The sequence below is a fragment of the Eurypyga helias genome, unplaced genomic scaffold, assembly GCF_000690775.1.
Source record: "Eurypyga helias isolate BGI_N326 unplaced genomic scaffold, ASM69077v1 scaffold29939, whole genome shotgun sequence".
NCBI lineage: Eukaryota > Metazoa > Chordata > Aves > Eurypygiformes > Eurypygidae > Eurypyga > Eurypyga helias.
In genome coordinates, this window is record NW_010270735.1 from 9,626 (window position 1) to 34,667 (window position 25,042).

Below are 25,042 nucleotides of genomic sequence, written 5' to 3' on the forward strand. Positions count from 1 at the left end.
AGGCTTGCAAATGCAGAACCCATTGGAACGCAGGCCTCCAAACTGCAGCAGCAAATTGCTCAGCATAAAGTAAGATACAAACCACACACTTGCTTGTATCATTCCTTTTAGACGCTTTTGTAAAGTACAACCCAACTAGCAAAGCTGTTGTGGTGTACCTATATATTATCATACTGAATTTTCTTTCTGTAATTTGAGTTTTATATGTTTACGTTGGCAGTATGTCCTTTTTCGTTCAGTTTTTATTGAGTTCCACTTACATTTCTTTTATGTTTTTCTGATTTTCTTTTCCATTATTCTTCATTATTTAAAAAAAAAAATATAGGCCCTAGAAGATGATGTCCTAGCTCACAATAAGGTTTTACATCAGGCCATTAGCATTGGTCAGTCTCTAAAGACTCTGAGCTCCAGGGAAGATAAAGATATGGTGCAGGAAAAGCTAGATTCTTCTCAGGCCCGATACATTGAGATTCAAGAGAAGAGCAACAGCAGGTCTGAACTTCTCCAGCAAGCTTACAGCAATGCCCAGATTTTTGGGGAAGACGAAGTTGAATTGATGAACTGGCTGAATGAAGTCCATGATAAACTGAGCAAATTGTCAGTCCAAGATTGCAACACAGAATTCCTTGAGAAACAGCACTCTGAACTACTGGTATTTTTATTTCCGTTCATTTATTATTTAATTCATTTTAAAAATTTGATTTATATTTCCATACTTCATTTAATTTTGATTAATATATTTTGTTTAAAATGGCAACGTGCTTATTCCAGATAAAAATAATATAATTTGTTATGTCTGTGCTAACACGAATGGCCTTTTCTGTTAGGACCTTCAGGAAGAGATTCTTCTTAGAAAACAAAATGTTGATTTGGCTATACAAAATGGCTTAGAGCTTCTCAAGCACACAACAGGTGAGAGCTTATATAAAACTATGATTCATCAGGCTTTTTTTCTTGTACTTGTAAGTGCTTATGAGAAAAGCGAAGTGGAACTTGTAGATACTAGTCCATATTTGCTGGTTAAAGCAGTCGTAGTTGTTTGTTTAAAAAAGGTTTGAGGTCAAGGTAGGTTATGGTTTTGGGCCAATTTTAATATTAATATAAGTGAGTAAAAGTCCTTTTTCGCCTGTGGAGAATTTGGCCCTTGAATCCTGTAATTTTTTTTAGTGGAAAATTATTTTAGTGAACCTGCATTCCATTCCTAATAGCAAGTTATGGACATTACTCATAATGCAGGGCTGTTTGGCAGTGGACTCAGTCAATTCCCTGCAGGCATCCACAGATGAACGAGATATTAGACTACCTTTTACTGCAAGAGGAAAGCTTCGTCCATTGGAGCTAATACTGTGGGAAAAACTGCATTCCAGTTGTACACAAAGTGTCTGTTCTGTAGATCAACATCTGTCCAGATTTTCCAGTACTTCTCAAGTTCTTGAACTCTTTAAGACACACATATGGTTGGGGGCAGGGGGGTATCCTTTTCTGTTCCAAGCTCAGACATTATGAATAGTCTATAATGAAATCTGAATATATGCTGATAAATTTCAGTAGTTTGGTTTTATTTTAGCCTTTTGAGTTGTGTTTCAAATGGGTAGTGAAGGCAATGTACAGTGAGCAGCTCCGAGGAAAAGGACTTGGGGGTACTGGTTGAGGAAAAACTGAACATGAGCCGGCAGTGTGCGCTGGCAGCCCAGAAAGCCAACCGTATCCTGGGCTGTATCCGGAGAAGTGTGGCCAGCAGGTCGAGGAAGGGGATTCTGCCCCTCTGCTCTGGTGAGACCCCACCTGGAGTGCTGCGTCCAGCGGTGGAGCCCTCAACATCAGAGGGATATTGACCACTTGGAGCAAGTCCAGAGGAGGCCACGAAGATGCTCAGAGGGCTGGAGCCCCTCTCCTATGACGAAAGGCTGCGAGAATTGGGCTTGGTCAGCCTGGAGAAGAGGAGGCTCCGAGGAGACCTCATTGCAGCTTTCCAGTATCTGAAGGGGGCCTACAAGGGTACAGGGAGAGGACTTTTTACAAGAGCCTGTAGTGATAGGACAAGGGGTAATGGGTATAAATTGAAATCAGGGAGGTTTAGATTAGATGTCAGGAAGAAATTCTTCCTGGAGAGGGTGGTGAGGCACTGGAACAGGTTGCCCAGAGATGTTGTGGATGCCCCATCCCTGGATGTCTTCAAGGCCAGGCTGGATGTGGCTCTGAGCAACCTGGTCTAGTGCAAGGTGTCCCTGCCCATGGCAGGGGGGTTGGAACTAGATGGTCTTTAAGGTCCCTTCCAACCCTAACCATTCTGTGATTCTATGATTCTATGATGTCAAATATTGCAGTCACTGAAAATCTAGCTGGTACGTTGTTGATTTTTATCTTCACATTTTCAATTACCTTTTTATAATTTTTTTTTCCCTTTAAAAGTATTATGAATTTAAAGTTGGATTATTTAAAAGAACACTTGTGTTAAGTATTGGATTTAAGTCCTTACTGCCTAATAGTTTAGTAAAGCAGAAGAAAAAGTCAGGACAGATCCTGAGTTGAGGTGAACTTTATAGCTCTATGGACTTCAGTGATGGTAGAATAATTTACAACAGTTGAGGATGGCCTGTCATCTTGTTTGGGTTACTTTATAAATTAAATATCGAGATTTCTATAATAGGGGGGGTTTGAAATCTGAGGATTTCTTTTGCTTTTACATATTTGCGATCACAGAAATAACATCCCTCTGATATTTTAGGTGATGAAGTTGTAATAATTCAAGATAAACTGGAAGGCATTAAGGCGAGATACAAAGACATTACCAAATTGAGCTCTGAGGTATCCAAGACCTTAGAGCTGGCACTGCAGCTTGCAGGTCAACTGCACTCAACTCACGAGGAGCTCTGCAAGTGGCTTGATGAAGTGGAGGTGGAGCTACTTTCATATGAAACTCAAATACCAAAGGGTGAAGAATTAAGCCAAGTACAAGAAAGGCAAAAAGTACGTTTTAGAACCTGTGAATTATTGCTGTATGATTCAGCTAGGCTTTGTGTTAACTTCTGTTTGGCATGAACTTGTTTTGGGAATAACTAATTTTGGCATCAGATTATTTGACTAAATGTAACAGTAGTTAAGAATCAAATTCACTTTCCAGAGTCATCTGTTATAATCACTTAGGATATTGGGCTGAGGTTTATTTTTAGCACAAGAGAAGCACATTTCCTTTTTATTGAAACAGCTAACTAATCCTGGGAAAACTCTGAAGTTGTCAAACAAAGTTATTTTGGTTCTTTAGTTGTAACGTGGATAAAATCCTGTAGAGTATAAAAAGAGTCAGCATTTAGAATATATATTACTAATCCTGTCTAACAATATTTATTTCAAAAGAAAAATTGTAGCATAAACCGGATGTGTGAACAATGGTGGGGGGAAGCTAAAAAAAAAAAAAAAATCTTTCCATTAAATTATTTTTATATATATATAAAAAGCAAATAAACAGCAGTGGATGAAAATTCATAGCTGAAGCATTGTGTGATGATTTGATTGGAATTTAATCCAGTCATTGCTCATTTAAGAAATCACTTGAATTCATCATATTTTGCTTTATTGCATGCCTGGTTTCACTTGCTGGTGATATAGTTCCTTGTGGAGTTGCAGGTTGCAAAGAATATCCATTAGTTTTATTTTCTTTTGTTGCTTCACTGCTGACTAAGAGCACTAACAACTCTTACAAAATCCCAAAGAATTTCAGACTCTAGTACTGACTGGAGGAATATATTTAAGAGATATGCTGTAGAAAATTCTCTTCAAGAACTACCCATTCTACTGTCAAACCACTTACAGTATCAAAAAGCTAATACAGCTGAGCTGAAAACAAGTGTGCTGATTTGTCCCTTTGGTTTATGTGGAAAACATTCCAGTTCCTGACTTGCAGAGTAGTTCAAAGAGTAAGAAAACATGTGCAAGCTGTGTATGTTCAGCTCGTACACTGGCATGTTTACTTTAAACGGCCTTTTTCAGGAGTTGAAAAAAGAAGCAAAGAACAACAAAGGCTTACTGGACACTCTGAATGAAGTTGGCAGTGCCTTCCTGGAGCTGGTGCCGTGGAGGGCCAGAGAGGGGCTTGACAAGATGATAACGGAGGACAACGAACGGTACCGATTAGTGAGTGACACGATCTCTCAGAAGGTGGATGAGATTGATGCTGCCATCCTGAGATTTCAGCAGGTACTGAAAACTGTTCTTTGGGCAGTAACAGATAGTCTGGCAATGTGTACCTGAACAAAAGATGTCCTTTAATAATGCTGCCAAACATTTGTTGTGCTTGAGAACAAAAGGACTGTTTGGATGGAGTGGGACTCTGCTGTTTAGATACGAATGCCAGAACTCAGCTTTTTGTTGACACAAACCTCAGGCTTGCAGCTACAAGTGCTGTAACTATCCTGTGGCTCCTTAAGTGGGAGTTTGCTTCAATAAGAACCGAATGGTCCCTGTCTTTCCGAGATTGTGTTGTGTCAAGTAAAATATTGTCCAGGTCCCCTGCGATTGGATGCAGCACTGAAATCGCTAGTGTTGCCACACCTTTTAGCATCAGCTGATTGTCTAACTCCTCTGTACTTTCCACAATTAAAAGCTGGAACATCTTGTTCAGGCTGTAGTGGAGGATTTAAATAATAATTGCTTTATTCATACACACAATGCTTTTCTTCTTGGGGCTCAAAAACTGAGTTATTTAATATATGGAGGTTTCTATACTGGCACAGATGTGTATATATGGGTATACTTTGAGAATTGCCACTCTAATTTCACCACTAAATAGTCCCATATTTAAGCACCTTGAGTATAAATGCATCATGGAGACACAATTTTCCAGTGTCTGCCTACAGTTCAGGCAGAAAAATAATGGTGGAGACTTCTGTTTCTGCTAATAGTTCCCGTAAACAGTTGTAACTGGACAAGGAGAAAGCATGTGTGACATTTTCAAAGTTTGTTGGAAGCTAACTGAAAATGGCTGGCAGTAAGTCTGATCTCTGTACAACTGAGGTTAAAAATAACTTAATGTTTAACTTTTTAAGGGGTTTGCTATGAATATTATCTTGGTTCATTAACCAAATCTTCAAAAATGAAGAGTGATTTTTTTTTTTTTTAAATGAGTGATAAGATGAGATAGGAGAGTGGATATTGGATTTCCTTCAGCTTTTCTGAAGTGTGTGAGTATGTTGCATCCCCTAGCGTAAGTTCACCAGGCTCAGGTCCAGGCATGGAAGGTCCAGAGCTGCTGCTCCACTAGCTAATGTCAAGAGGGCGCATAGCACCCTGGTCTTGTAACCTCCACTTCAGACCAGCTCACATCACCGCAACACGCTCCTGTCTTGTGATAAATATCAAGGGCTTTAACATGCTTCCAGCAAAGGATAAGCTACTTTCCATTTAGCTCAGAGAAAGACCATGCAAAATAAGAATTTATTTTTGGAGACGCACTCTGTAAGCTTACCCTCTGGCAACCTGCTCAAGTGCCTGTACTATTAAAAAGTCCTGGGAGGAGGACAAAGCCTCTGAGAACATGAGGGTTCAGGGGGAGTAGTGTGGGTTTTGTGCTGGGCCTTAGTGGGCCAAGGTGCCAAATGCAGTAAGCTATATGAACAGGTAAGCATATTGTTTCATGTTGTGAACGGAAGCTGGAAGTCTTCGTAGACTAATGCAGCATTCTGTTTTTTAACCGCCTGGGCAAAATGCTTCCAGATGGATAGAATTATCCTAGAGAGAATTTCAGCTGCATGTTTTAACCTTGATTTCTCAATACTGAAGGCATTGGTTGGTATCTTACCCTAGTGCAAGTGATGCTACGTAGAAACAGAAGGTCATATTCTACGTTTGGCTTACTACTTCTTCACTCTAAAGCAGCCATGCAGAGTGCTTTAGAAAACATTTTGGGAGCAAATCACAGTGTCCTCATATTCAGAAGTCAATCATTCCTGGTTAGAAAAAAAAGTACCACAATGAACTATGCTTGGTTAAACTGGGAGGGGATGAAATAGATGATTTTATAGTGACTCAAGGGAAGTTTTGGGCTTGTAAATAACTGTCATGCATAATGGAAACAAAACACTTCGAATTTTGGATGCAGAGAGTACCAATTTTGTGCTTTTTATTCCTTAATGTTATATTTGAACATCACAAATCGGAAATCCTATACCCTGAGTAAATGGAGTTGACAGTCCTGTCCTTCCTCGGTTCTATGTAAGCTGGAAGTTTCACTGCCATGCCTTGATTTTGTTATTTCCATTAAATATTTTCTCAATATTACTTACATATTTGGTATCAGGAAGTCACAGTGCAGTTAATTTGTACATCTAATACATTGGAAATCACCTTAATTTCCTTCCTTTGGACCATAAATAGATGGGCTTCTGAAGAGCTTGATTGTGACCTGCAAATAGTTTCTAAAGCCAGGGTGTAAGTGCTGCTGGTGCATGTGCTTTGTGCTGATGTTTGCAGTACTGGTTGCTTCAGAACATACCTTTCTATTAGGAAGACACGATATTTAGGACAAAACTTACACTTTCTGTTACTTTAAACGAGAAATGACATATAGTGAAAGAGAATGTATGTGCTCTCTTACATGTAACAAATGGATTATGAAGGCTGAAAAAGATTTGACTCATAAGGAATGAAATCTCATAACTGCTTCTTTTGTTTTTGTGTGAATCATGATTAATCACTAAGACAAGACTGATTTAGTGGCTGAAGTGAACTCCAGCTACATTACAGGAGCAAGGCTGTCACGGTCGACAGCCACAAAGGCACAGACCAGCAGCTTTAAAAGACGAAGGACTGAGAGTGGTCAGAAAGAAACTTCTGAGGAAAACGTGGGTGTCAGCAACACAAGTAGCAGATTCTGACCTAAAACAACCTGATAGACTTTCACAGTAACTCAGAGCCATATTAATGTTCAGTTAATTGCTTGAAATAAATAAATAAATAGATAAATTCTTGGTAGTTTCAGTGATTGTTTTGTGCATCTGATCATGCCACGTAATATTTCTCTATGGCTTGAGCTCAAAGCTGCCCCCGTTGAGTACTGCAGTGTGTGTGTGCTAAGATATGTGTCTATAAACTTGAGCTGAAGAGAAAATGTGTGGTTTTTTTTTTAAATTTGGTCTTACTTTTCCAGAAGGATTAGATCCCCACGTGCTGCTTTTCAGGATGTCATGCTCTCCCTCACAAATTAGTACCAAACTGATCCTTTAAATCCTTTCATTACTTTAGTGCTTTGAGGTAATTTCTGAATCATTTAAGTGTTGACTAATGGTAGTCAAAAGTTAATCTTTTAGGAAAAGGACAGGCTGCACCCAAATGCTCCAAAGAATTTTCGCATTTAATTCAAGGTCTAGTTTTGGATGAAATCCTGTCTTCTCTAAATTCAGTGAGGTTTTTCCACTGACTTAGTTGAATTGTGATTGTTTTGCCTTTATCATTTAATACCAAAGCAGCTCTTAATCTTAAAAGGATAACATCAAACAACTATTTCTTAGTATAATTGCAACACTAGCAGTAATAATAAACAGAGGTGGAAAAGGTATGTGAAAGTAGAATAAAATGAAAATAAACAGTCTATTTAAAATTCCGAAATTATAACCCTTTTTATTTTCTTATATCCGAGAGCTATAAACTTTGGAAAAAAGGTATTTGCTTCTGCCTCTGTTTCTTTGTCACACTTATGAATGAAGCTGTTTGTCTTGCAATCCCTCAGAACCATTTTGGGCTTTGTATTTCATTTATATAAAAACCTCATATGGAAAGTGAGCCACTATCTAACAATTCAAAAGTATGCTTTTTAATCTTTAAAATTTTTGAAACGGTCATTCTAATTTCATGTCTGTTCAAGTGCTGAACTAATTCATGTCTCCCACGTTTAGTTTGATCAAGCAGCTGATGCTGAACTTGCCTGGATTGCAGAAACAGAAAAGAAGCTGATGTCTCTGGGTGATATTAGGCTTGAGCAAGACCAGACCACGGCTCAGCTACAAGTTCAAAAGGTAAAAGAAATGCATTTCCAACTGTCATGTTAATTATTGGCCGGCACACTCTCCATCTAGAAAATGTACTGGCATGATTTAATTTTCAGTCCATCATAATGCACTTCAAAAATAGTTTTTGCTCCATGTACTCTATTTTTTTTTTTTTATTTATTGCTGACCATTTTTTATTGTGTTTGAAGGCTTTTACCATGGAGATTTTGAGGCACAAAGATACTATAGATGAACTTGTTAAATCTGGGGATAAGATTATGAACACGTGTACCGAAGAAGAGAAACAGACCATGAAGGTAAAGTTCCTTAAATTGCAGCTACAGCAGTGGATGTGCAGACAATATATTAAGTGGAAGGATTCCTATTTTTGAAATACTAACGACAAAGCATTAATTACAGCCAATTCTAGTCTGAGGACTGTAGTAGCAGAAGAAATGCTGTTGTCTATCACTCTCCTCCTTTTAGGATGTTCAAAGAGCAAACGCTGTTATTGCTTCATTGCCTGACAGTAATTTGGAGCCCCATTGATCATCACCCATGGTAAATAGTGTTTTAGGCAGTGGACGGCTGAGTGAATAGGTATTACTCACCTGGGACGGTGTGTGTGGAATCTGGCTGTTCATCTTCCCCAGTTCTCTTGGGTCAGTGACGCTCTGGGCGTGTGTATTTCTGTGCCGGATTCGATGGCTGTCCGCCTCAGAGTGAACCTTTACTTTCATTTCTGCTGATTTCAGTGTAGGCCTTACTTGCCAAGATTATTCCATCCTGTTGATTTACACAGCCCATGAAAGGCATTCTTATGCCTTTGTTTATACACATGGACGCAGAGCCCGATGTTGGGGCTGCGTGTATATACACCGACAGATTTTTTTCCTCTTGGCATTTAAGAATGGGTTAGTTGAGGAGTTCGGTTTCTTTCATTAAATTACACTGAGGCTGAATATGTTGCGTAAATTTAGTTCTTCCAGTGACCACCCTCCTTGAACAACAGTATTTCACTAATTGTGTTCTGCTGCAGGATCTCTGAATAAATTTGATTTGCTCTTAAGTGAATTTAAAATAGATGAGATGTTGTGTCTGTGAAACTGTAGTCATAAGGGACAGCAATTTTACATAAGCCTCTATTAAATATTTGTATTTGTCAAAAATACTGTATATCTGTGTGTTTAGGCTATGTTTTGTCCTTTGGATAGCATCTCTATACTTAATTTACACACAAGACATAACAAATGAAAGGATAGCTTGTTCTGCCAAAGAACATACTTCACTTCAAATTCAATGGCTCGCTTCTGTGTCTAGTTTTTTCCAAGGCTAGCATTTATGTGCATTGTCACATATAATATTTCATAAAAATGATAACATGGGCAGTCTTCCACGGGGAAAAATGTATAGCGAGCTGATACTTTCTTTCATTATCACATACCTAAATACAGTAGATTTGGAACATTTAAACCTTGTCGTGCTATGTTATTATTAATGGTAATACATCCTCATTATTTAATGTATGCTAACCTGGAAAATAATGTTGTGTGATTTCTGTTGCAATTTGTAAGCTATAAATGCAACAGTATATCCTGTTGTCTTGCCAGATACAAAAAAAAAAACACCCAAACCAAAACATCACAGTTTTCTGTGTTCATGATGCTTTGATTCAGAAATGCTGTGGAAAACTTAGTTTCTGCCAAGTGTCACTGAAGGTGAGCAACTTCAGTAAAGAAGTGGGGCCAAGATCTGCAGTCAGATCATTTGCAGCTTGAGTCAAGCCCTATGAATAAAGTATTACTTGTAGGTATCAATATAATTGATTAAGTTCTAATTACTTTGAAAAGTACTCTGCTAAAGTCCAATCTCCCACAATATTGATTCTGTCCACCTTAAGCACTGGTACTGTCGAATCATTATCAAAACTAAAATTTGATTGTGTTTTGGTGCTGTGATTATCAAAAGATTGTGTAGAAATGAATGGAATAGACGTGGAAAAAACATACTTCGCTATTTTTTGTTAATATTCTTTTACAGAAAAAAATGAAAAGCCTTTTACAGAAATACGATGCAGTCTGTCAGATGAACTCTGAGAGAAACCTCCAGCTGGAACGGGCTCAGTCCCTGGTTAACCAGTTCTGGGAGACTTATGAAGAGCTTTGGCCATGGTTAACTGAAACAGAAATGATCATCTCTCAGCTTCCTGCGCCAGCTCTGGAGTATGAGACTTTAAAGCAACAACAAGAAGAGCACAGGGTAAGTATTTTGCCATTTTTGAAAACCTGAAGTGTCAAAACCCAGGTCGTATGCTGCTTTAAACTGTGGTGTACTCTGCTAAATGTTTAAAACCCAGACAGTTATACTACTGTTGAAAAAATAATTATTTAAAATAATAATACCAAAAAAATACATTTTCAGCCTTTACTGTTTCCCAAGTTGTGCATATAAATTAAATTTCAGGGGAAGGCAGTAATGAATGTATAAGCATGAAAGAGGGCTAAAGGGGAAAACATTGCTATTACATAGCACAGAAAAATTAATAGTTAAGAAGTTTATGTAAAAGTATACATTAATGTCAGTATTAGAACAAACCAAATCCATAAACAGAAAGAACAGACATGGGATGTTGTAGCAAGAAACAAAAGAAGGTAAAGCATGACTATCTGAAGAACTGGTGTACCCGCTGTCAGCTTGCTGAAAGTGAAAAGCTGCCTTTGTGTACATTCTTTATACAAATATGCACATACCTATCTTACATAAGTGTAAAAGATTTGGCTTCTGTTTTGTTGGTATCACTGGAACTAAACTCAGCTGGACCAGGAAGATGGACAGTTAGAGGGCCAAGAATTGATTGATTGGGTTCCAGCAAATCACTTAATTAGTTCTCATGTCAAATATGTTTCTTATGTAACAATTAAAAAAAATAATTGTTCACCGTAACATCACAAAACAGAGGCAACAGTGTTGTAGGCTGGCCACCATATGGGGTTTCTTACTTGGAGAAATAATCACAGAATCACAGAATAGTTTGGGTTGGAAGGGACCTTAAAGCCCACCTAGTTCCAACCCCCCTGCCATGGGCAGGAACACCTTCCACTAGACCAGCTTGCTCAAAGCCTCATCCAGCCTGGCCTTGAACACTTCCAGGGATGGGGCATCCACAGCTTCTCTGGGCAACCTGTTCCAGTGCCTCACCACCCTCTCCGGGAAGAACTTCCTGATATCTAATCTAAACCTCCCCGCTTTCAATTTAAACCCCTTGTCCTGTCACTACAGGCCCTTGTAAAATGTCCCCTCTTTGCTGCCTTGTAGCCCCTTCAGGTACTGGAATCAGCTGGGATAAAAATGTGTTTTGTATATGGCTACTAGTGTCACGTGGAATCAGATGTGTCCCACCAAGGTTAAAAACCTGCATGTTTTGGCACATGCGAAGCCTGTATGGCTGCTGGAGGTACCTGTGTCTCCCTGTGAGCATAGGGTCACCAGGGTTTTTTTTTTAATTTTAGCTGCCTCAATTAAGTGACTCAAGTTAGATAGCATGAACCCTGGCTTCAAAGTCTTGTTTACTCTGAGACTAGTTAATGGAGATGTGCCACTCTTACATACTGGTAAACACTGGTTTCACTCATTTGTCTTCCTATTATGTCCACAATGAGCAAACATGCTCTCTTAAGACTAGCTATATAACATGAGCTTTACAAACCCTCCTGATTAGTCACCATGAACCAAATCATGCTTGCTTTACTTACAGGATGGCTCCCCATCTACTTTAATCATTCTGCTTGCATGAGAGCCCTTCAGATGAGCTTCTATTTTTGCATTTTCCCTGGGCTGTGCCATTAGCTGAGATTTGTTTGTTAAGTAGAAGATTAATGTCAGGCAATTTAACACGTAATCTGATCTGAAATACTTATTTACTGGCATTGTTTACCCAATAGTAGGTCCATGGAGAAGACCAAATCACTTATTGTTCTGTTCAGGGCAAAAAATAAAAAAAGAGAAGGTTCTGAATGTGAACTGAAAACAGTTTTCTGTATTCACTTACATTTCTGTTCTGATGTATTTACTGATGACTATCTTTGTTCCACTCAGAGCCATGGAATTCATAGAGTTGATTCTGTATGAGTAACATGCAGTCAGTTTGGTTTGAACTTCGCTGTCGGCAGAGTACTAGCATAAGATTTGGATCCAGCTGTGTGTGCTCTTGTGGCCTTGTGTCAATTCACCTATTTGTGCACACAAATAAAGCACACAGAATTGTTTTCTAAAAGCTTTCAAACGGTTCTTAGTTTTGCCTTTCCCTCTTCTCTGCTAATCAGTGTTACTGTTCTTGTTGCATGGTATACAAGTTACATGCTCAGTAAGTAGCTAGGGTCAGGGGTTTTTATATTTTCATTGCTGTTTTGTCATCAAGGGACTGTGTAGTCATGGTCACTGTCCTTTCAATCTTCTCAACCTCTCCTCTTCTGGGGAGGAGCAAGTAAGCAAGCCAGTGTCAGGATGTCTTTTTAAGGGAAGGACCTTAGTTGAAGAGAAGAGGAATTACTTACACTGAGACCAACATAGACCCTTTTCTGTGTCTTCATTAACTTAAACTCTGAGCCGGGCGGCACAGAGCATGCCCCTGTCATGTTCCAGCACAGGGCCTGTAGGATAGAAATGCATGGAGTTCACAGCACCGACATGGATAGTGCCTCACAAGACAGTGGGATTTTTTCTGAAAAAGGAGGGACGAGCTGAGAAAATGAATAAAACTGGAGGGGAAGGATCAGGCTACTCCCACAAAAAACCTTTCCCTTTTGTCAGATCTGTGGGTGCAAGGAAACAAATCCAAAATCCTTAGGCAAGGTGGAAGATGGCCTTGTGACCTTTCATTTCCACAAGCATTTGCACAGTCTTGTGCACAGTTTTGGCTTATTTCAGGGGTGGATGATGAGAGGGAGTAGACAGCTGAGATTGAGTTTCATGTAATTATTAATTAATTGTTCAACTTTGTGTCAGTTAAGTAACAGTGCTGCTGTGAGGACTGTGGGGTCTTGTGGCCAGAGGGGAGACTGCTGAACTAGGTTGATAGGTCTCCACTGATCACTCTTCCCTGTCCTTTTCAGTAATTTCTTTGACCCTTCCCTGTGCTAGTTTCCTCTTCTTAAATCAAGGGTAATTTGAATTAATATTCTTGCAATGCCAGTACCTCTTTCTGTGATGTTCTTCAATGGGAGGTTTTGTGGCAAGTGACAAATACCAGCATCAAAAATATATACGTGGTGGGGTCACGCTCATGTCTGGAATATTGCTGCCTTTTCTGTCATTACAGGTACTAAGTATGATGGGGAGTGTCTGTTGCCAGCATCATATGCAAGATTAGCGTCTTATATCCTATATTAGCATCTGTAATCATATGTCGTACGAGAGTATTGCACGGACCTTTCCAGTGCGTCTCTAATTGTGATGTTTCATGCCCGGATAGCCCTGTGTTGGAATGGGAGCGATCACTGGCAGAGCAGTCATTAACTTTATTTGATATTATTTGTGCTTTACATTGGGACGAAGGGTATTTGTTTGGAATTTCTTGCCAGCTGGATGTGTTAGAAGTGCGGACAGCTGTAAATGTGGTGTTGCAAGCATAAGAAACTGATAAGTTGTTTCGTTTGTTATAGCAACTGCGTGAGCTGATCGCTGAGCACAAGCCTCATATAGATAAGATGAACAAAACCGGGCCTCAGTTGCTGGAGCTGAGCCCAGGAGAAGGCTTTTCTATCCAAGAGAAATATGTGGCAGCTGACACCCTTTACAGTAAAATCAAGGAAGATGTCAAAAAGCAAGCACTGGCACTGGATGAAGCCATTTCTCAGTGTACCCAGGTATCAATTTAAGTTTAAAGCATAATTGGATTCATTCAAATGGAAATATACACACTGTCATTTTACATGTATATATCAAGATTAAACTGCTGTTTTATCTGGATTTTTCCACCTAATGGCCTGTGAATGTTCATATCACTGCTTATGGCATTGATTTTTGTATTTGTCAAGGGGTTATAATTTTATATATTGGTCATTATTAAGACTGCTGCAGTTGAAAAACATTACTGCTTCTGAATTTTGAAGTAAAAAAGGGAACATTTGGTCTAAAAATACGGGATTTTATTTTCATTTATTCCAATTTCTCTTGCTGGTCTTTTACTAGCTGATGCTTCACTTGTAGATGGGTGTCAGTGCTGATCAGTTATCTTGAGTATAGTTATATAGTGAACCCATACATAAACCTGAATAAATGTACATACATTCTGTATATGTAGCTATACAACCCCCAGTTGTACAACAACCCAGTAGTTACAGAACAAGCCAGTTCTATACTGCTGTTTTTATAGAAAATTCCCTTTTTTCTCTGTTTCTTGGAAATTGTGCTGTATTCTGCTCAAGTTTAAAATACTAAGTATGAAATGCACCTTAAAGTTCTCATCAAGTCTACATTCTAAATAATTTTTGTCGTAGGTGTTTGCACTTAGTATCATATTCCTGGTCCCTGCAGATGGAGTTTTAAGAACCTGAGGAAAAAAAGTGACATCAGATATCATCCTGCTTTTCAACTGGTTATAGACATTATGTTATACTTTCAGGCATTCTAAACACCTTCATTTTTTCACACCTCAGAAAGACGCTTGATTATTTAGATTGAGTGTTTTTCTTCATCATAAATGCTCGGTCCTCCCCCTCTTTGAAGCTGCACATTTGAAAGATATTTACTTAGTACTCACGTCCTCACTTTGTATGTAAGAGACATTAACACCTTGTACTGACTAAGTATAGAAAGCAGGACTAAAAATGCATTTTTGATAATAGCTAGAATATAATCAGGTGTTGAGAAAATAATTATTTATGCAGTACTTTAAGGTTCATTTTATATACGTATACGCAGATGGCAAAGCAAAACATTGTAACGCCCAGAACGTGGCTGTATATAATCTCCTTTTTTTATTAAGATACATAAATATATATTATCAGGGCTCTGTACTATGACGGCTATGTCAGTGTTTGTCTAGACACTCCTGGAAGAATAATTATTTAACTCTGCAGGTTTTAAATTATATTAAATGGCATTACATATCAAAGGTAGGGCATAACCTATGGAGTCAGAAGGAAAGGTGTAGTGACTTGCATTTTCTTTCTTTTAAGTTCTAAAACACCTTGTCTCATTCATTGAAGTATGAGTACGAGGAGGCCTGCTGAATGCACTGACAACTAAAAATGTAATATGTATGTCCTAAAATTAGACCTGAATGTAGCCAACTTAATTTCCATTTTTATCGCTTTTTTAAGGTTTTGTTGCCACAATCAGTTTTTCAGAAGTCTTGAACGTGGGAAGGCTACTTATCTTTCATAACACATATTGCTGGCTTGTACGATATTCACACTTCTAACAAAAACACTGAGTCCGTATCATTAGTCACAGAGTCTGATTTGAAGTGGCTTGTATGGTGGGAAAAGTAATTACATTTATATTGCCTATATTCCTTTGAATAGAAAGGATGTAGCTATTTGTTCAAGTAAGGTAATCTTGTTTGGCCATGCTCTTTCTAGCACCTTTCCCAGGTGCAGTGGAGTGCTTTTTGTATATCCTGGATGATCATTAAATGCACCCACAATTTATTAATCTCAGTAATTTGAAAGGGCCATGGTGGTGAGATACTTTTTTAGCAATTTATGGATCCAAAAACATATAGTAAAGGCCATCTTTTGACCTGTAGCAAAGGATGAGCCATGTTAACATAGCTGTAATTGAGTTTCTGGGCTCAGTCAAATGTGGGTGAAGATAGTACACCCTGTTGCCTGCTGCTGATTGCAGAAAGTAGTGTACATTTACTGCACTTGCAAGCACCACCTGGGCACGAATGTCTTTTCGAATGACTTTGTGTATGAAATCTTAATTGGTGGTTATATGCCAGTATGTTGGTCCTGATGTGAAAATGTATGTATTTATATTAAGATAAATATCCTTCTAAAATGGTGAAATCAGGAAGCCATGACTCTCCAAAATAAGGTACAAACTACTGTATGAGTCACGCAGGACTAAATACAAGTAGATTCTGCTCTGTATGTAGTATTTTCAGATGGAGTGTCTCAGGACTGAACCCAGATTTCATAGTAGTATTAAATCTCAGAAGAAGTACCATTTTGCAAGGTCATTTTTGTAATTCTGATATTAAAAGAGGGGAAGAACCAAGAGAGTGGTGTATTGCAAGTTGGACATGAATATGTTGGATAGAGAGTTAAATATGTTAATTTTAAAGTACCTTTTTCCAGGATAATTTCTGATGCCAATTTCAGTTGTTTTTAATAATTACCCTGCCACTTCTTTCTGTCCTTTCTCACCCTCCCAGTTTCATGACAAGATAGATCCAACTCTTGAGAGTCTGAAACGCATAGTTGAACGTCTGAGGCAGCCACCTTCGATCTCAGCAGAGGTTGAGAAGATTAAAGAGCAAATCAGTGAAAATAAGAATGTGTCAGTGGATCTGGAAAAACTTCAGCCGGTGTATGAGACGCTGAAACAGAGAGGGGAGGAAATGATTGCTCGCTCAGAAGGAGCTGATAAGGATATATCTGCTAAAGGTAGTAGACTGAGGAAAGCTTCATGTAGGGGAAATGCAGCAAACTGCAGCATATAAAAACCTTTGTTTTTGATGACCGTTGATCTGGGGACTGTGTTCTCCTGGAGAAGCTGCTGAAGATTTATAAAAGCAAAGTGTTCCTTTTAAAATAATTCATTGTGGATATGACCTTTCTTTTATTTTTAAAGGCCGTGTTGGTTGTTTCCACTTAACATTGTAAGCAGTCCTGTAAAGAAACAATTTTACAGCCTGAATTTTAAAGTGCACACATATGTTTCTGCTGTAGAACTGTAGAGAGATTTATGGCCAAGAATTGTTTGCAAAGGTAGTAATGTCGTTCCTTTGTTGTTTAGCTGTTCAAGATAAACTAGACCAAATGGTCCTCATTTGGGAGGACATCCAGACCTTGACTGAGGAAAGGGAGGCCAAACTGTTGGATGTAATGGAACTAGCTGAAAAGTTTTGGTGTGATCATATGGCTCTTGTAGCTACTATTAAAGATACTCAGGACTTCATTCGAGAACTGGAGGGGCCCGGAGTTGATCCATCTGTAGTCAAGCAACAGCAAGAAGCTGCTGAGGTCAGTAGAAAATATTTTGTTGGCTTGAAGTATTTTATTTACAGTATGCAAAGACCAAGTTACTGTGACATACCACAGGAGAATTTATTCTTTTAGAGACCAAGAGGGATAATTGTATAGAAATTTACTGTAATGATATCTCAAGAGTCTACAGTAAATAACATGTATCAGTGCTTAATTGCAATCAGCATGCAACGTGTGCCTGTCATTATATTTACATATCTGTTTATAAACATGTACATAATAAGCATGTCACTGAGACTTATAAAAAATATACATACTTTAGATTCCCCGAATAGTACGTAACATCTAAATGAAAGGTGTACGGATGTATTATGCTCTGTGTATTTTGCTCTAAGCCTGTAATTATTTATGCTGATAGTTAAAGATTTGAAGGTTGAATGATAATCTCTGAAAAAGAAAACACTCTCATTAATGTAATTTAAAACTTCCTGTTTATTTTTTCCATCTTATGCAAAATGACATCATAAGCCATTGTTATAATTTAGACTGATGTCAGTTGATCTCACTCTCACGCTGCAAGGAGATACGTGTATTCTAAGCATCCAATTGTTATGTCCAAATGACTTTAAAGAACACAGAGGTGGAATCCAGCCATGTTCTACCTTGAAAGCAAGCTCTACATACATTATTAAATTTAGTATTAGCAGTGTTGGATTTTTTTTTCTTCTTTATAGGCTGCTAAAGAAGAAATTGATGGACTACAAGAAGAACTAGAAACAGTTGTGAGCCTTGGCTCTGAACTTAGAGCTGCTTGTGGAGAGCCTGACAAACCTATTGTCAACAAGAGTATAGATGAGGTATGGAAAACGCAGATGCTTCAGTCCATTATGTGAGATGCGTGTTCAGATGAAATTGGTATATTCCCCCCACCCCCGACAAATTTTGAAAGTAAAAATTGTGTGGCAGAAGTGGGACACCCCTGAAGCCTGTGTGGTGAAGTACAGTTTGCCTTTCAGGTGCATGCGTCTGACTCAGATTAGATTAGTTTTGAATGTACAGATGTATTTTATGGGTTAAAGTTCTTTTGTAAAGACAATTTTTTTTTAAAAAAACTGATTAATATGGTAGATGGCTACTTTTTGCAAAAGTAATGCTAGAATATATTTCAGATATGTCTGGTTTATGCCAAGTGAGACATCTTAACTGAGAGAATCCTGTTTGGATGACTACAAATTACTTTAATTTCTCTCATGTTCAGCAATGTACATTTCTTTTAAACTACCTTTATTGCAATGATGCAACTTCAAATTATGTATTAATAATATTTCCCATATTAACTATCGTCCTTATGCTAATAAAAATATTCAGTAACGAGAATTGAAGTGTTTGTAATCCAGAACCTGTAGTGTATTCTGAAGGAAACTAACTATGCAGTGGCAGGGAGAACAAGAGTGTTAATACGGAATGAATATGAACTTTTCATGCTTAGTTATTGGTATTACTCATCAGTGAATGATTAGTGAATGGACGTTATACAGCAGTAGAGTTCTTTTGTCCATTGGAGTAAATTACACTTACTTGCAGCTGAATTCTGCTTGGGATGCCTTAAACAAAACCTGGAAAGAACGGGTGGATAAGCTTGTTGAAGCTATGCAGGCAGCTGTTCAGTATCAAGATGGACTGCAGGTAAGTTGCTGTGATCCACCTCACCCAGTTGTGAGTCAATAGGATTTAATGTGATTGTCGTAAAAAATGCCATGTGACTGGGAAGATGACAAGTAATCTATCACTCTGATAATAGTGACTTCAGTGGGCAGATGTTTTTTTCTCGGAGTTGGTTGGGTTTTGGGTTTTGTTTTGATACCACGCATTCATGGTATCATGGTATCACTGCTTCTCATGATAGTGAGTACTTCATATGATAGGAGAGTTGAAATTGTGACACATCTACATGATGTGAAAGGAACAGAATCCAGGTCCATATATTCACTTGTTGCTCTTTTCTTTGAGTGGAGGACACTCAAAGAACTTCAAATTTGTTTTCCTTTTTTATAAGTCAAATATTTGACTTTGAATATTTTAAGTAAAAAATATTATTAACATAATGATGCTGGACCATTATACTAATTCTTAATATAATTTAGCCAATCACAATACTTCAGAGAATGATTCACTCTTAAAATCTGTAAGAGGTTCCAGACATGGTCAGATTTTGCAAATACCCTTTTTTTTTTTTCTCAATGGAATTACTGCCTTTCTTGGCTGATCAAATCTTTAAAATTCAATTTTCACATGACACTGAGGGGAGTTGCTTGTGTGTTTGGTGCAGATCAAGCAGCAGAACACTCCTGTTAATAATAATGCAACATGCCTGTGTTCCAGTGCACCCTCACTGTGTATTTCTCTCCAAGTTCTCTTGTGTTCATGCGGCACAGGCATTGACTTGTGGGAAGATTGGGAGCATTAGGAATGTTGCCATTGGTTTAAGTGCTTAGTATTTCCTGTGGCTGTACGTTGTACATCCTGCAAGCTTGGTGCTTTGTGAAAGAACTGTATTTAAATGCTGCCTTACGCTCCTTTCAGTAGACAGTATGAAGAGTACTGTGGGTAGGTGGCTAGCTGCAGCTGCCTCATCCTGTTGAGCATGCTGGGGCTGGTTCTCCTTTTCTCAGGGAGCTCTGTAGCAGTGGGCAGCTCCGAGGAGCCGTCCTAAGCCTTGCTCTGTAACCAATGACAGATAACAAGCAGCAGAGAAAGGGCCTAGTTACCCACATTGATATAGCTGTTCTTAATCTGGAAGTAGAGTCGTCTTGAGGTTGTTCTGCATTATATCAGGAGCAAAAGAAGTACCCAGAAAGCCTAAGAACTGGGAAAACTTAATCTCTCTTTTTTAAGTGATAGCTGCGTTATTCTACAGAGACTCGTCAAGCTCAGTTATGGCCCATCACTACCTAGTACGTACCAAAAAGGCTGTGTTCCCTGTTCCTTACACTGCTAACATTATCCTTCAAAATAAATTTGTAATCATCTTTTAAAGTGTCTTATCTTTCAGTTACCTCCTTCCATTTTCACTCCAAAGGACTGCAGAACAGACTTGGTCTTGTACTTATTTTTGAGGCTATTCATAAAACTTGCTGATTTTACTCAAGAAGTAGAGTGCTACTCAGCATGAATTGTACTGGCAGAATATTACTGCTAATAGAAGATCAGTCTTGCAGCATGTACATTCTTGTAAATATTGCATTAAAGCAGTTAACGTTTGATCCCTTGTACTGCAAAGAAAACTAGGTTTCACTGAAGAGGGCTATTCTCTTTCAAAGAGCACAGCAATATTGTTCTCTGGAGTAAAAGAAAAATCTGATACTTCACATAATACAACTTTCAAACATGTCACTATTCCTCTGCTCGTGCTTGAATTTCATTCTGTGGTTTTTAGGCAATATTTGACTGGGTGGACATTGCTGGCAGCAAGTTAGCATCTATGTCCCCGGTTGGAACAGATCTGGAGACAGTGAAGCAGCAAACTGAAGAACTTAAGGTATGAGCTAGCAATTTATTTCATTTATATTTCCATCTGTCTTCATTTTTCTGTGTTGTTTAGTATTTTTTAAGAGTCAAAAGCAGTTTTCAATTTCTAGGAAAAAAGAATCTGTATAAAAATTTCAAATAACATTTAATTGCAAACTTTCATATTTTAAAATGTGTTTAATTTTTAAATCTATTCCAAATTTTGGTGAGACCACATTTTATTTTTTGAGTATGTTCTGATCGCCCAGAAATATTTGTAATAGCATTCCTTCTCTTCCAAAGGCTATAAGGTTATTATATACAGGGTCGTTTTGGTATGGCCTTCATGTTTTCAGGTTTCTACCATGTACAGCTTCCTCAAGGCTCTGAGAGAATGCCTCCAAAGCTTCACTTCTGACATTACAGGCTTTATCTAAATGCTCACACAAATCACAACATTCCCAATACATCAGTAAGCTGAAAAATCAAAATTTCAGGCTAACTTAAAAACCTCTCTGTATGGACCAGTATGCTCTTGATGTTGGTAGGCCGTTATGCTATATATAAAACCCAGGGACGTATAATGATCAAGGGATGTCCTTGGTTTTATTGCTCTCTTGTCCTTTTTTTTTTTTTCTGTGAGCAGGTCGTTAAATCTCCCGATTTTAGGATGTAATTCAAATGAACCGTAATCTTGCGTAGTTCAGAACAACACACTGTGCAAGTTGTATTCAGGCTGCCGCCTGAGTTGCACATACAAGAGGATACAAGAGGGTGTTCTACTCAAGAAAATCTGCTTTTCAGCTCATATGAAGCATAATCCTATTTGAAACTTAAAGTATTATGTTACCACAAGCACCAGACCTCGAAGTTCCTCAGGCTGTGTTTGTCTTTTTTACAGACCAGGAAGATCATTGGAGAATACTTTCCAATTGGGCATCTTTATCATCCTCTGGTTACAGTTAGCAGTATCTGCTAGAATAAGGAGACATTGCATATTTTCAGTTGGCTGGGACTGTCTGGATTATCAGTGTCTTACAAGCATTTGGACCCTGGAAAACAAACCCCCAAATTTATGAAAGTTGACAGTGATGCATTAGTGTTGTAAATATTGCTATATTCAAGAAGGTCATTACTTATTACTTATAACTTGTATTCTTTTTCTATTTACCATAGCAATTTAAGACAGAAGCTTATCAGCAGCAGATAGAAATGGAAAGACTGAACCATCAGGCTGAGCTGTTGCTGAAGAAGGTAACGGAGGAGAGTGACAAGCACACTGTTCAAGACCCTCTCTCAGAGCTCAAACTATTGTGGGACAGCCTAGAAGAAAAAATTATAAATAGACAGGTAAATAAACTTGATGGTGGGAGCTTTACTCATGTCTTAAATTTTTTTGAGAAAAGCTTTTTATTATGGATAATGTTTGTATCAATTTACGCATTTACTCCTTTTAGTTTGGAAATTACAGAACTATATATAATAAAATGTGTATTTTACAATTTATTGAGATTTTCTATAATTTTTAAACCCTTAGCAGTATTTTTTGTCACTTCCTCTGTCAGCAGTGCCATGTCAGATCATCATCATTTCATTTTGGTTATTTGATGGACTCTTAAGTAGCAGTTGAAAGCATGTTTGTATGTGCAAAAGCAGTATTGCTGCTGAACTGAGCACCTGGGGGGACAAAAAACCCAAAACCAAACAACAACTTAATATTAGACTATTCCAGTGCTCTTTCCTTAAATTACCAAAGCAAAAGAGAGATTTAATGATGCAGTGCTTTGAAATATATAATTTATTTTTCCTAAATGGAATCATTTTGCGACAAAGAGAAGGTTTTAAAAAGATCACTCACCAAACTGCATTTATTTTGAAATCAAGTTTTAAATGTCTGTCATATATCTGAGAGAACCTTCCAATTGAACTCTGCTCTGGTTACATGGGGTCTTCGAAGGTCAGAAATTGAAGCCTGGAATGGAAAGCTTTACAGAGGAATTGCTAACTCAGTTCTAACTCTAAAGCAGTTGCTTGTGTTGGATAACTGTTTCTCCCTGGGTTTTATGCCATCGTATGCATGGACTCTGCTCTGGATTATGGTGACTAATGGTAATATAAGCCAATTCAATAGCTTTGCGAAACCGTTTTATTGTTAATTTTACTTTTACTGTAGCACAAGCTGGAAGGTGCCTTGTTAGCCTTGGGGCAGTTCCAGCATGCCCTGGATGAGTTACTGACGTGGCTGACGCATACAGAAGACTTGCTGAATGAACAGAAACCTGTGGGTGGAGACCCCAAGGCTATTGAAATTGAACTTGCCAAACATCATGTATGTAATTATAATTAATATTAACTGAAATGTTCTTGTGATGTTTATCTTACTGATGATTCTTGTAGTAAAACTTAGCACTCGATAAATAATTCTCTACAGAGACTTCCAAGATGTATTTTATAGCTGAAATGCAGGCTTGGAATAATTAATATCTTTCCTCTTACTCCTCTTTATCCCTTCCTTCCCTGAATATGTCATGCAAGTGGCCTAGGTTTTGGCCAAGAAAAGAGCAGCTCACACTAGTCTCCACCTTTATTCGCCTTTATTTGACCTAGGGAACTCAAAAGTTATTGAACCTGCTACTCTTCCTGAAGCAATAAACTCCCTGATTAGTTCTGTTTAGACTGGATCTCACAAAATGCACGTGACTGTCCCGCATATTTTGCTCTTATTTCTTCCTTCTCAGAAAACGTTGATTTCAATTCTGCAAAATTGTATCTCAGTTGGGTCCAGCTAACACAGAGAATGCTTCTCAGAAAATCTCAGCAAACTTTGGGGCTATCCATGCCCCCATCTTTTTCCCTTTGTTCCATACATTGTAGGATTAAGTTCTGTTTGTTTGGTTTAGTATTTTTACTGATTATTGTGACTTTGGAGCCCATGGAAGAATGCTTCCATTTATTCTCAGGAGTATCTCCCAGGAGCAAGAGAACTTCCCTACATACTTATGCCTCTGAGCTGTTCATGATGATGTGTTCTTTCTAAGCCTGAAGATTTCAGCCTAACCTCATAAATCCTCTCCTTTTAATCCACCATGTAATTTTTGGCCTGCATATGATGTGAAAAGGATGCAGAGCCTGTTTTGCATTTAGAGAGAATTGATTGAAATGGACGGTACACAGATAATCAAAGCATTTTCATTGTCTGTGTCAATGCAGCTATGCAGCTTCTGAAGCCTTTTGTGTGGTCAGCTGGAACCTGAGCTGAGTACAGTGTCTACATGCCCTGTGTCACTACTCTCACAAACAGGCCCTTGAGGGGAAAAAAAAATACAAACTCAGCTTCTGCTCCATGAACCTTTTATATTCTTATCTAAAGGAAGTGTTTTACTACTGAAGAAGCATCCATACATGGTTTGTGACTTTGCCTACCTTCAGTGCTGAAGGAGTTCAGCAAACACATGAACGAGTCTACTTCCTTTTCAATAGAAGAGAGTTTATAGGTTAGAAAGTTCACACAGTAATGCATCCTGTGGTAGCCTGGAAAAACATCCATCTCTTGAATAACTTTGGAAAGAATAGACCTTGTTCTTAGTGAAGGAAGGAAGGATAAGATGCATCTGCTTCTGTGAATATCCCTTTTTTTCCCCTGTTAGGAAAAAAATAAGGAATATCTTTTAGTGCGTAGCTTAAGAAGAATTAAGGCAAATGTGATGTGTGTTTGGTATACAAGGCCTACTTGTGACTTGCTGTTTTATCAGGTGCCCTGTGTGGTTGATTTTAAAGTTCTTTTGTATTTAGCTTTGTATTTTTTCCATATGCTAGCATTTGAGGGAGGTGAGTTTGAACCAGACTTCGTGGAAGACAGCAGTCATAAACTTGAATTTCTTTGATGGGCTTTACCATTCCCTTCCAAACTATTTTGCATATTCTTTTTTCTGTTCTTTATTACTGGTGGTGTGGTTTTGGTTTTTGTTTTATTTTGCCTTTTTCATTTATCTTATTTTTATTTTATTTAAAAAACATTTCTGAAAACAGCATCCAAATGTACATTTTGCCTTTTCTGGTTTTACTGTGGTTGATGATAACAGGTTTCCAGTAAGATGGAGGGGGTCTTGTGGTGTTAGTTTTACAATCATTTCCCAGCTTTTAGCACTGCTGAAGTGTCTTGGTAGCCCAAAATTATGTGAAACGAGCTGTAGACCTGAAATGCATGAAGAGACATCGCGGCAGTCAGGTTGTTGTATGGCATAGCAGGCATGTCGTATTCCTGTTCCTCTCTCCTCTCTTCTTGTACTACTGCTCCACAAGTAATTGGCACTACTATATATAATGCTGTTTTCACACTGTACCCTCAAAACGAAAGAAAAATCCTATTAGAGAAAAGTATGTAGCAACGTCTCC

The 25,042-nt window shown here is 38.2% G+C and overlaps 1 protein-coding gene across 1 annotated transcript in view; it reads left to right on the forward strand.

Moving 5' to 3' along the window:
- Window positions 1-25,042, forward strand: part of LOC104514793 (dystonin-like) — a 71,954-nt gene that overhangs the window by 8,635 nt on the left and 38,277 nt on the right. The window contains 16 exon segments of the mRNA XM_010158561.1: window positions 1-69; window positions 326-652; window positions 828-912; window positions 2,729-2,970; window positions 3,991-4,197; window positions 7,890-8,009; window positions 8,192-8,299; window positions 10,023-10,241; window positions 13,643-13,846; window positions 16,366-16,597; window positions 16,950-17,176; window positions 17,875-17,997; window positions 18,725-18,826; window positions 20,577-20,678; window positions 21,824-21,997; window positions 22,821-22,976. The exon segment at window positions 1-69 is cut by the window's left edge and continues 42 nt beyond it. Of these exon segments, the coding sequence (XP_010156863.1) occupies window positions 1-69; window positions 326-652; window positions 828-912; window positions 2,729-2,970; window positions 3,991-4,197; window positions 7,890-8,009; window positions 8,192-8,299; window positions 10,023-10,241; window positions 13,643-13,846; window positions 16,366-16,597; window positions 16,950-17,176; window positions 17,875-17,997; window positions 18,725-18,826; window positions 20,577-20,678; window positions 21,824-21,997; window positions 22,821-22,976 (2,697 nt within the window).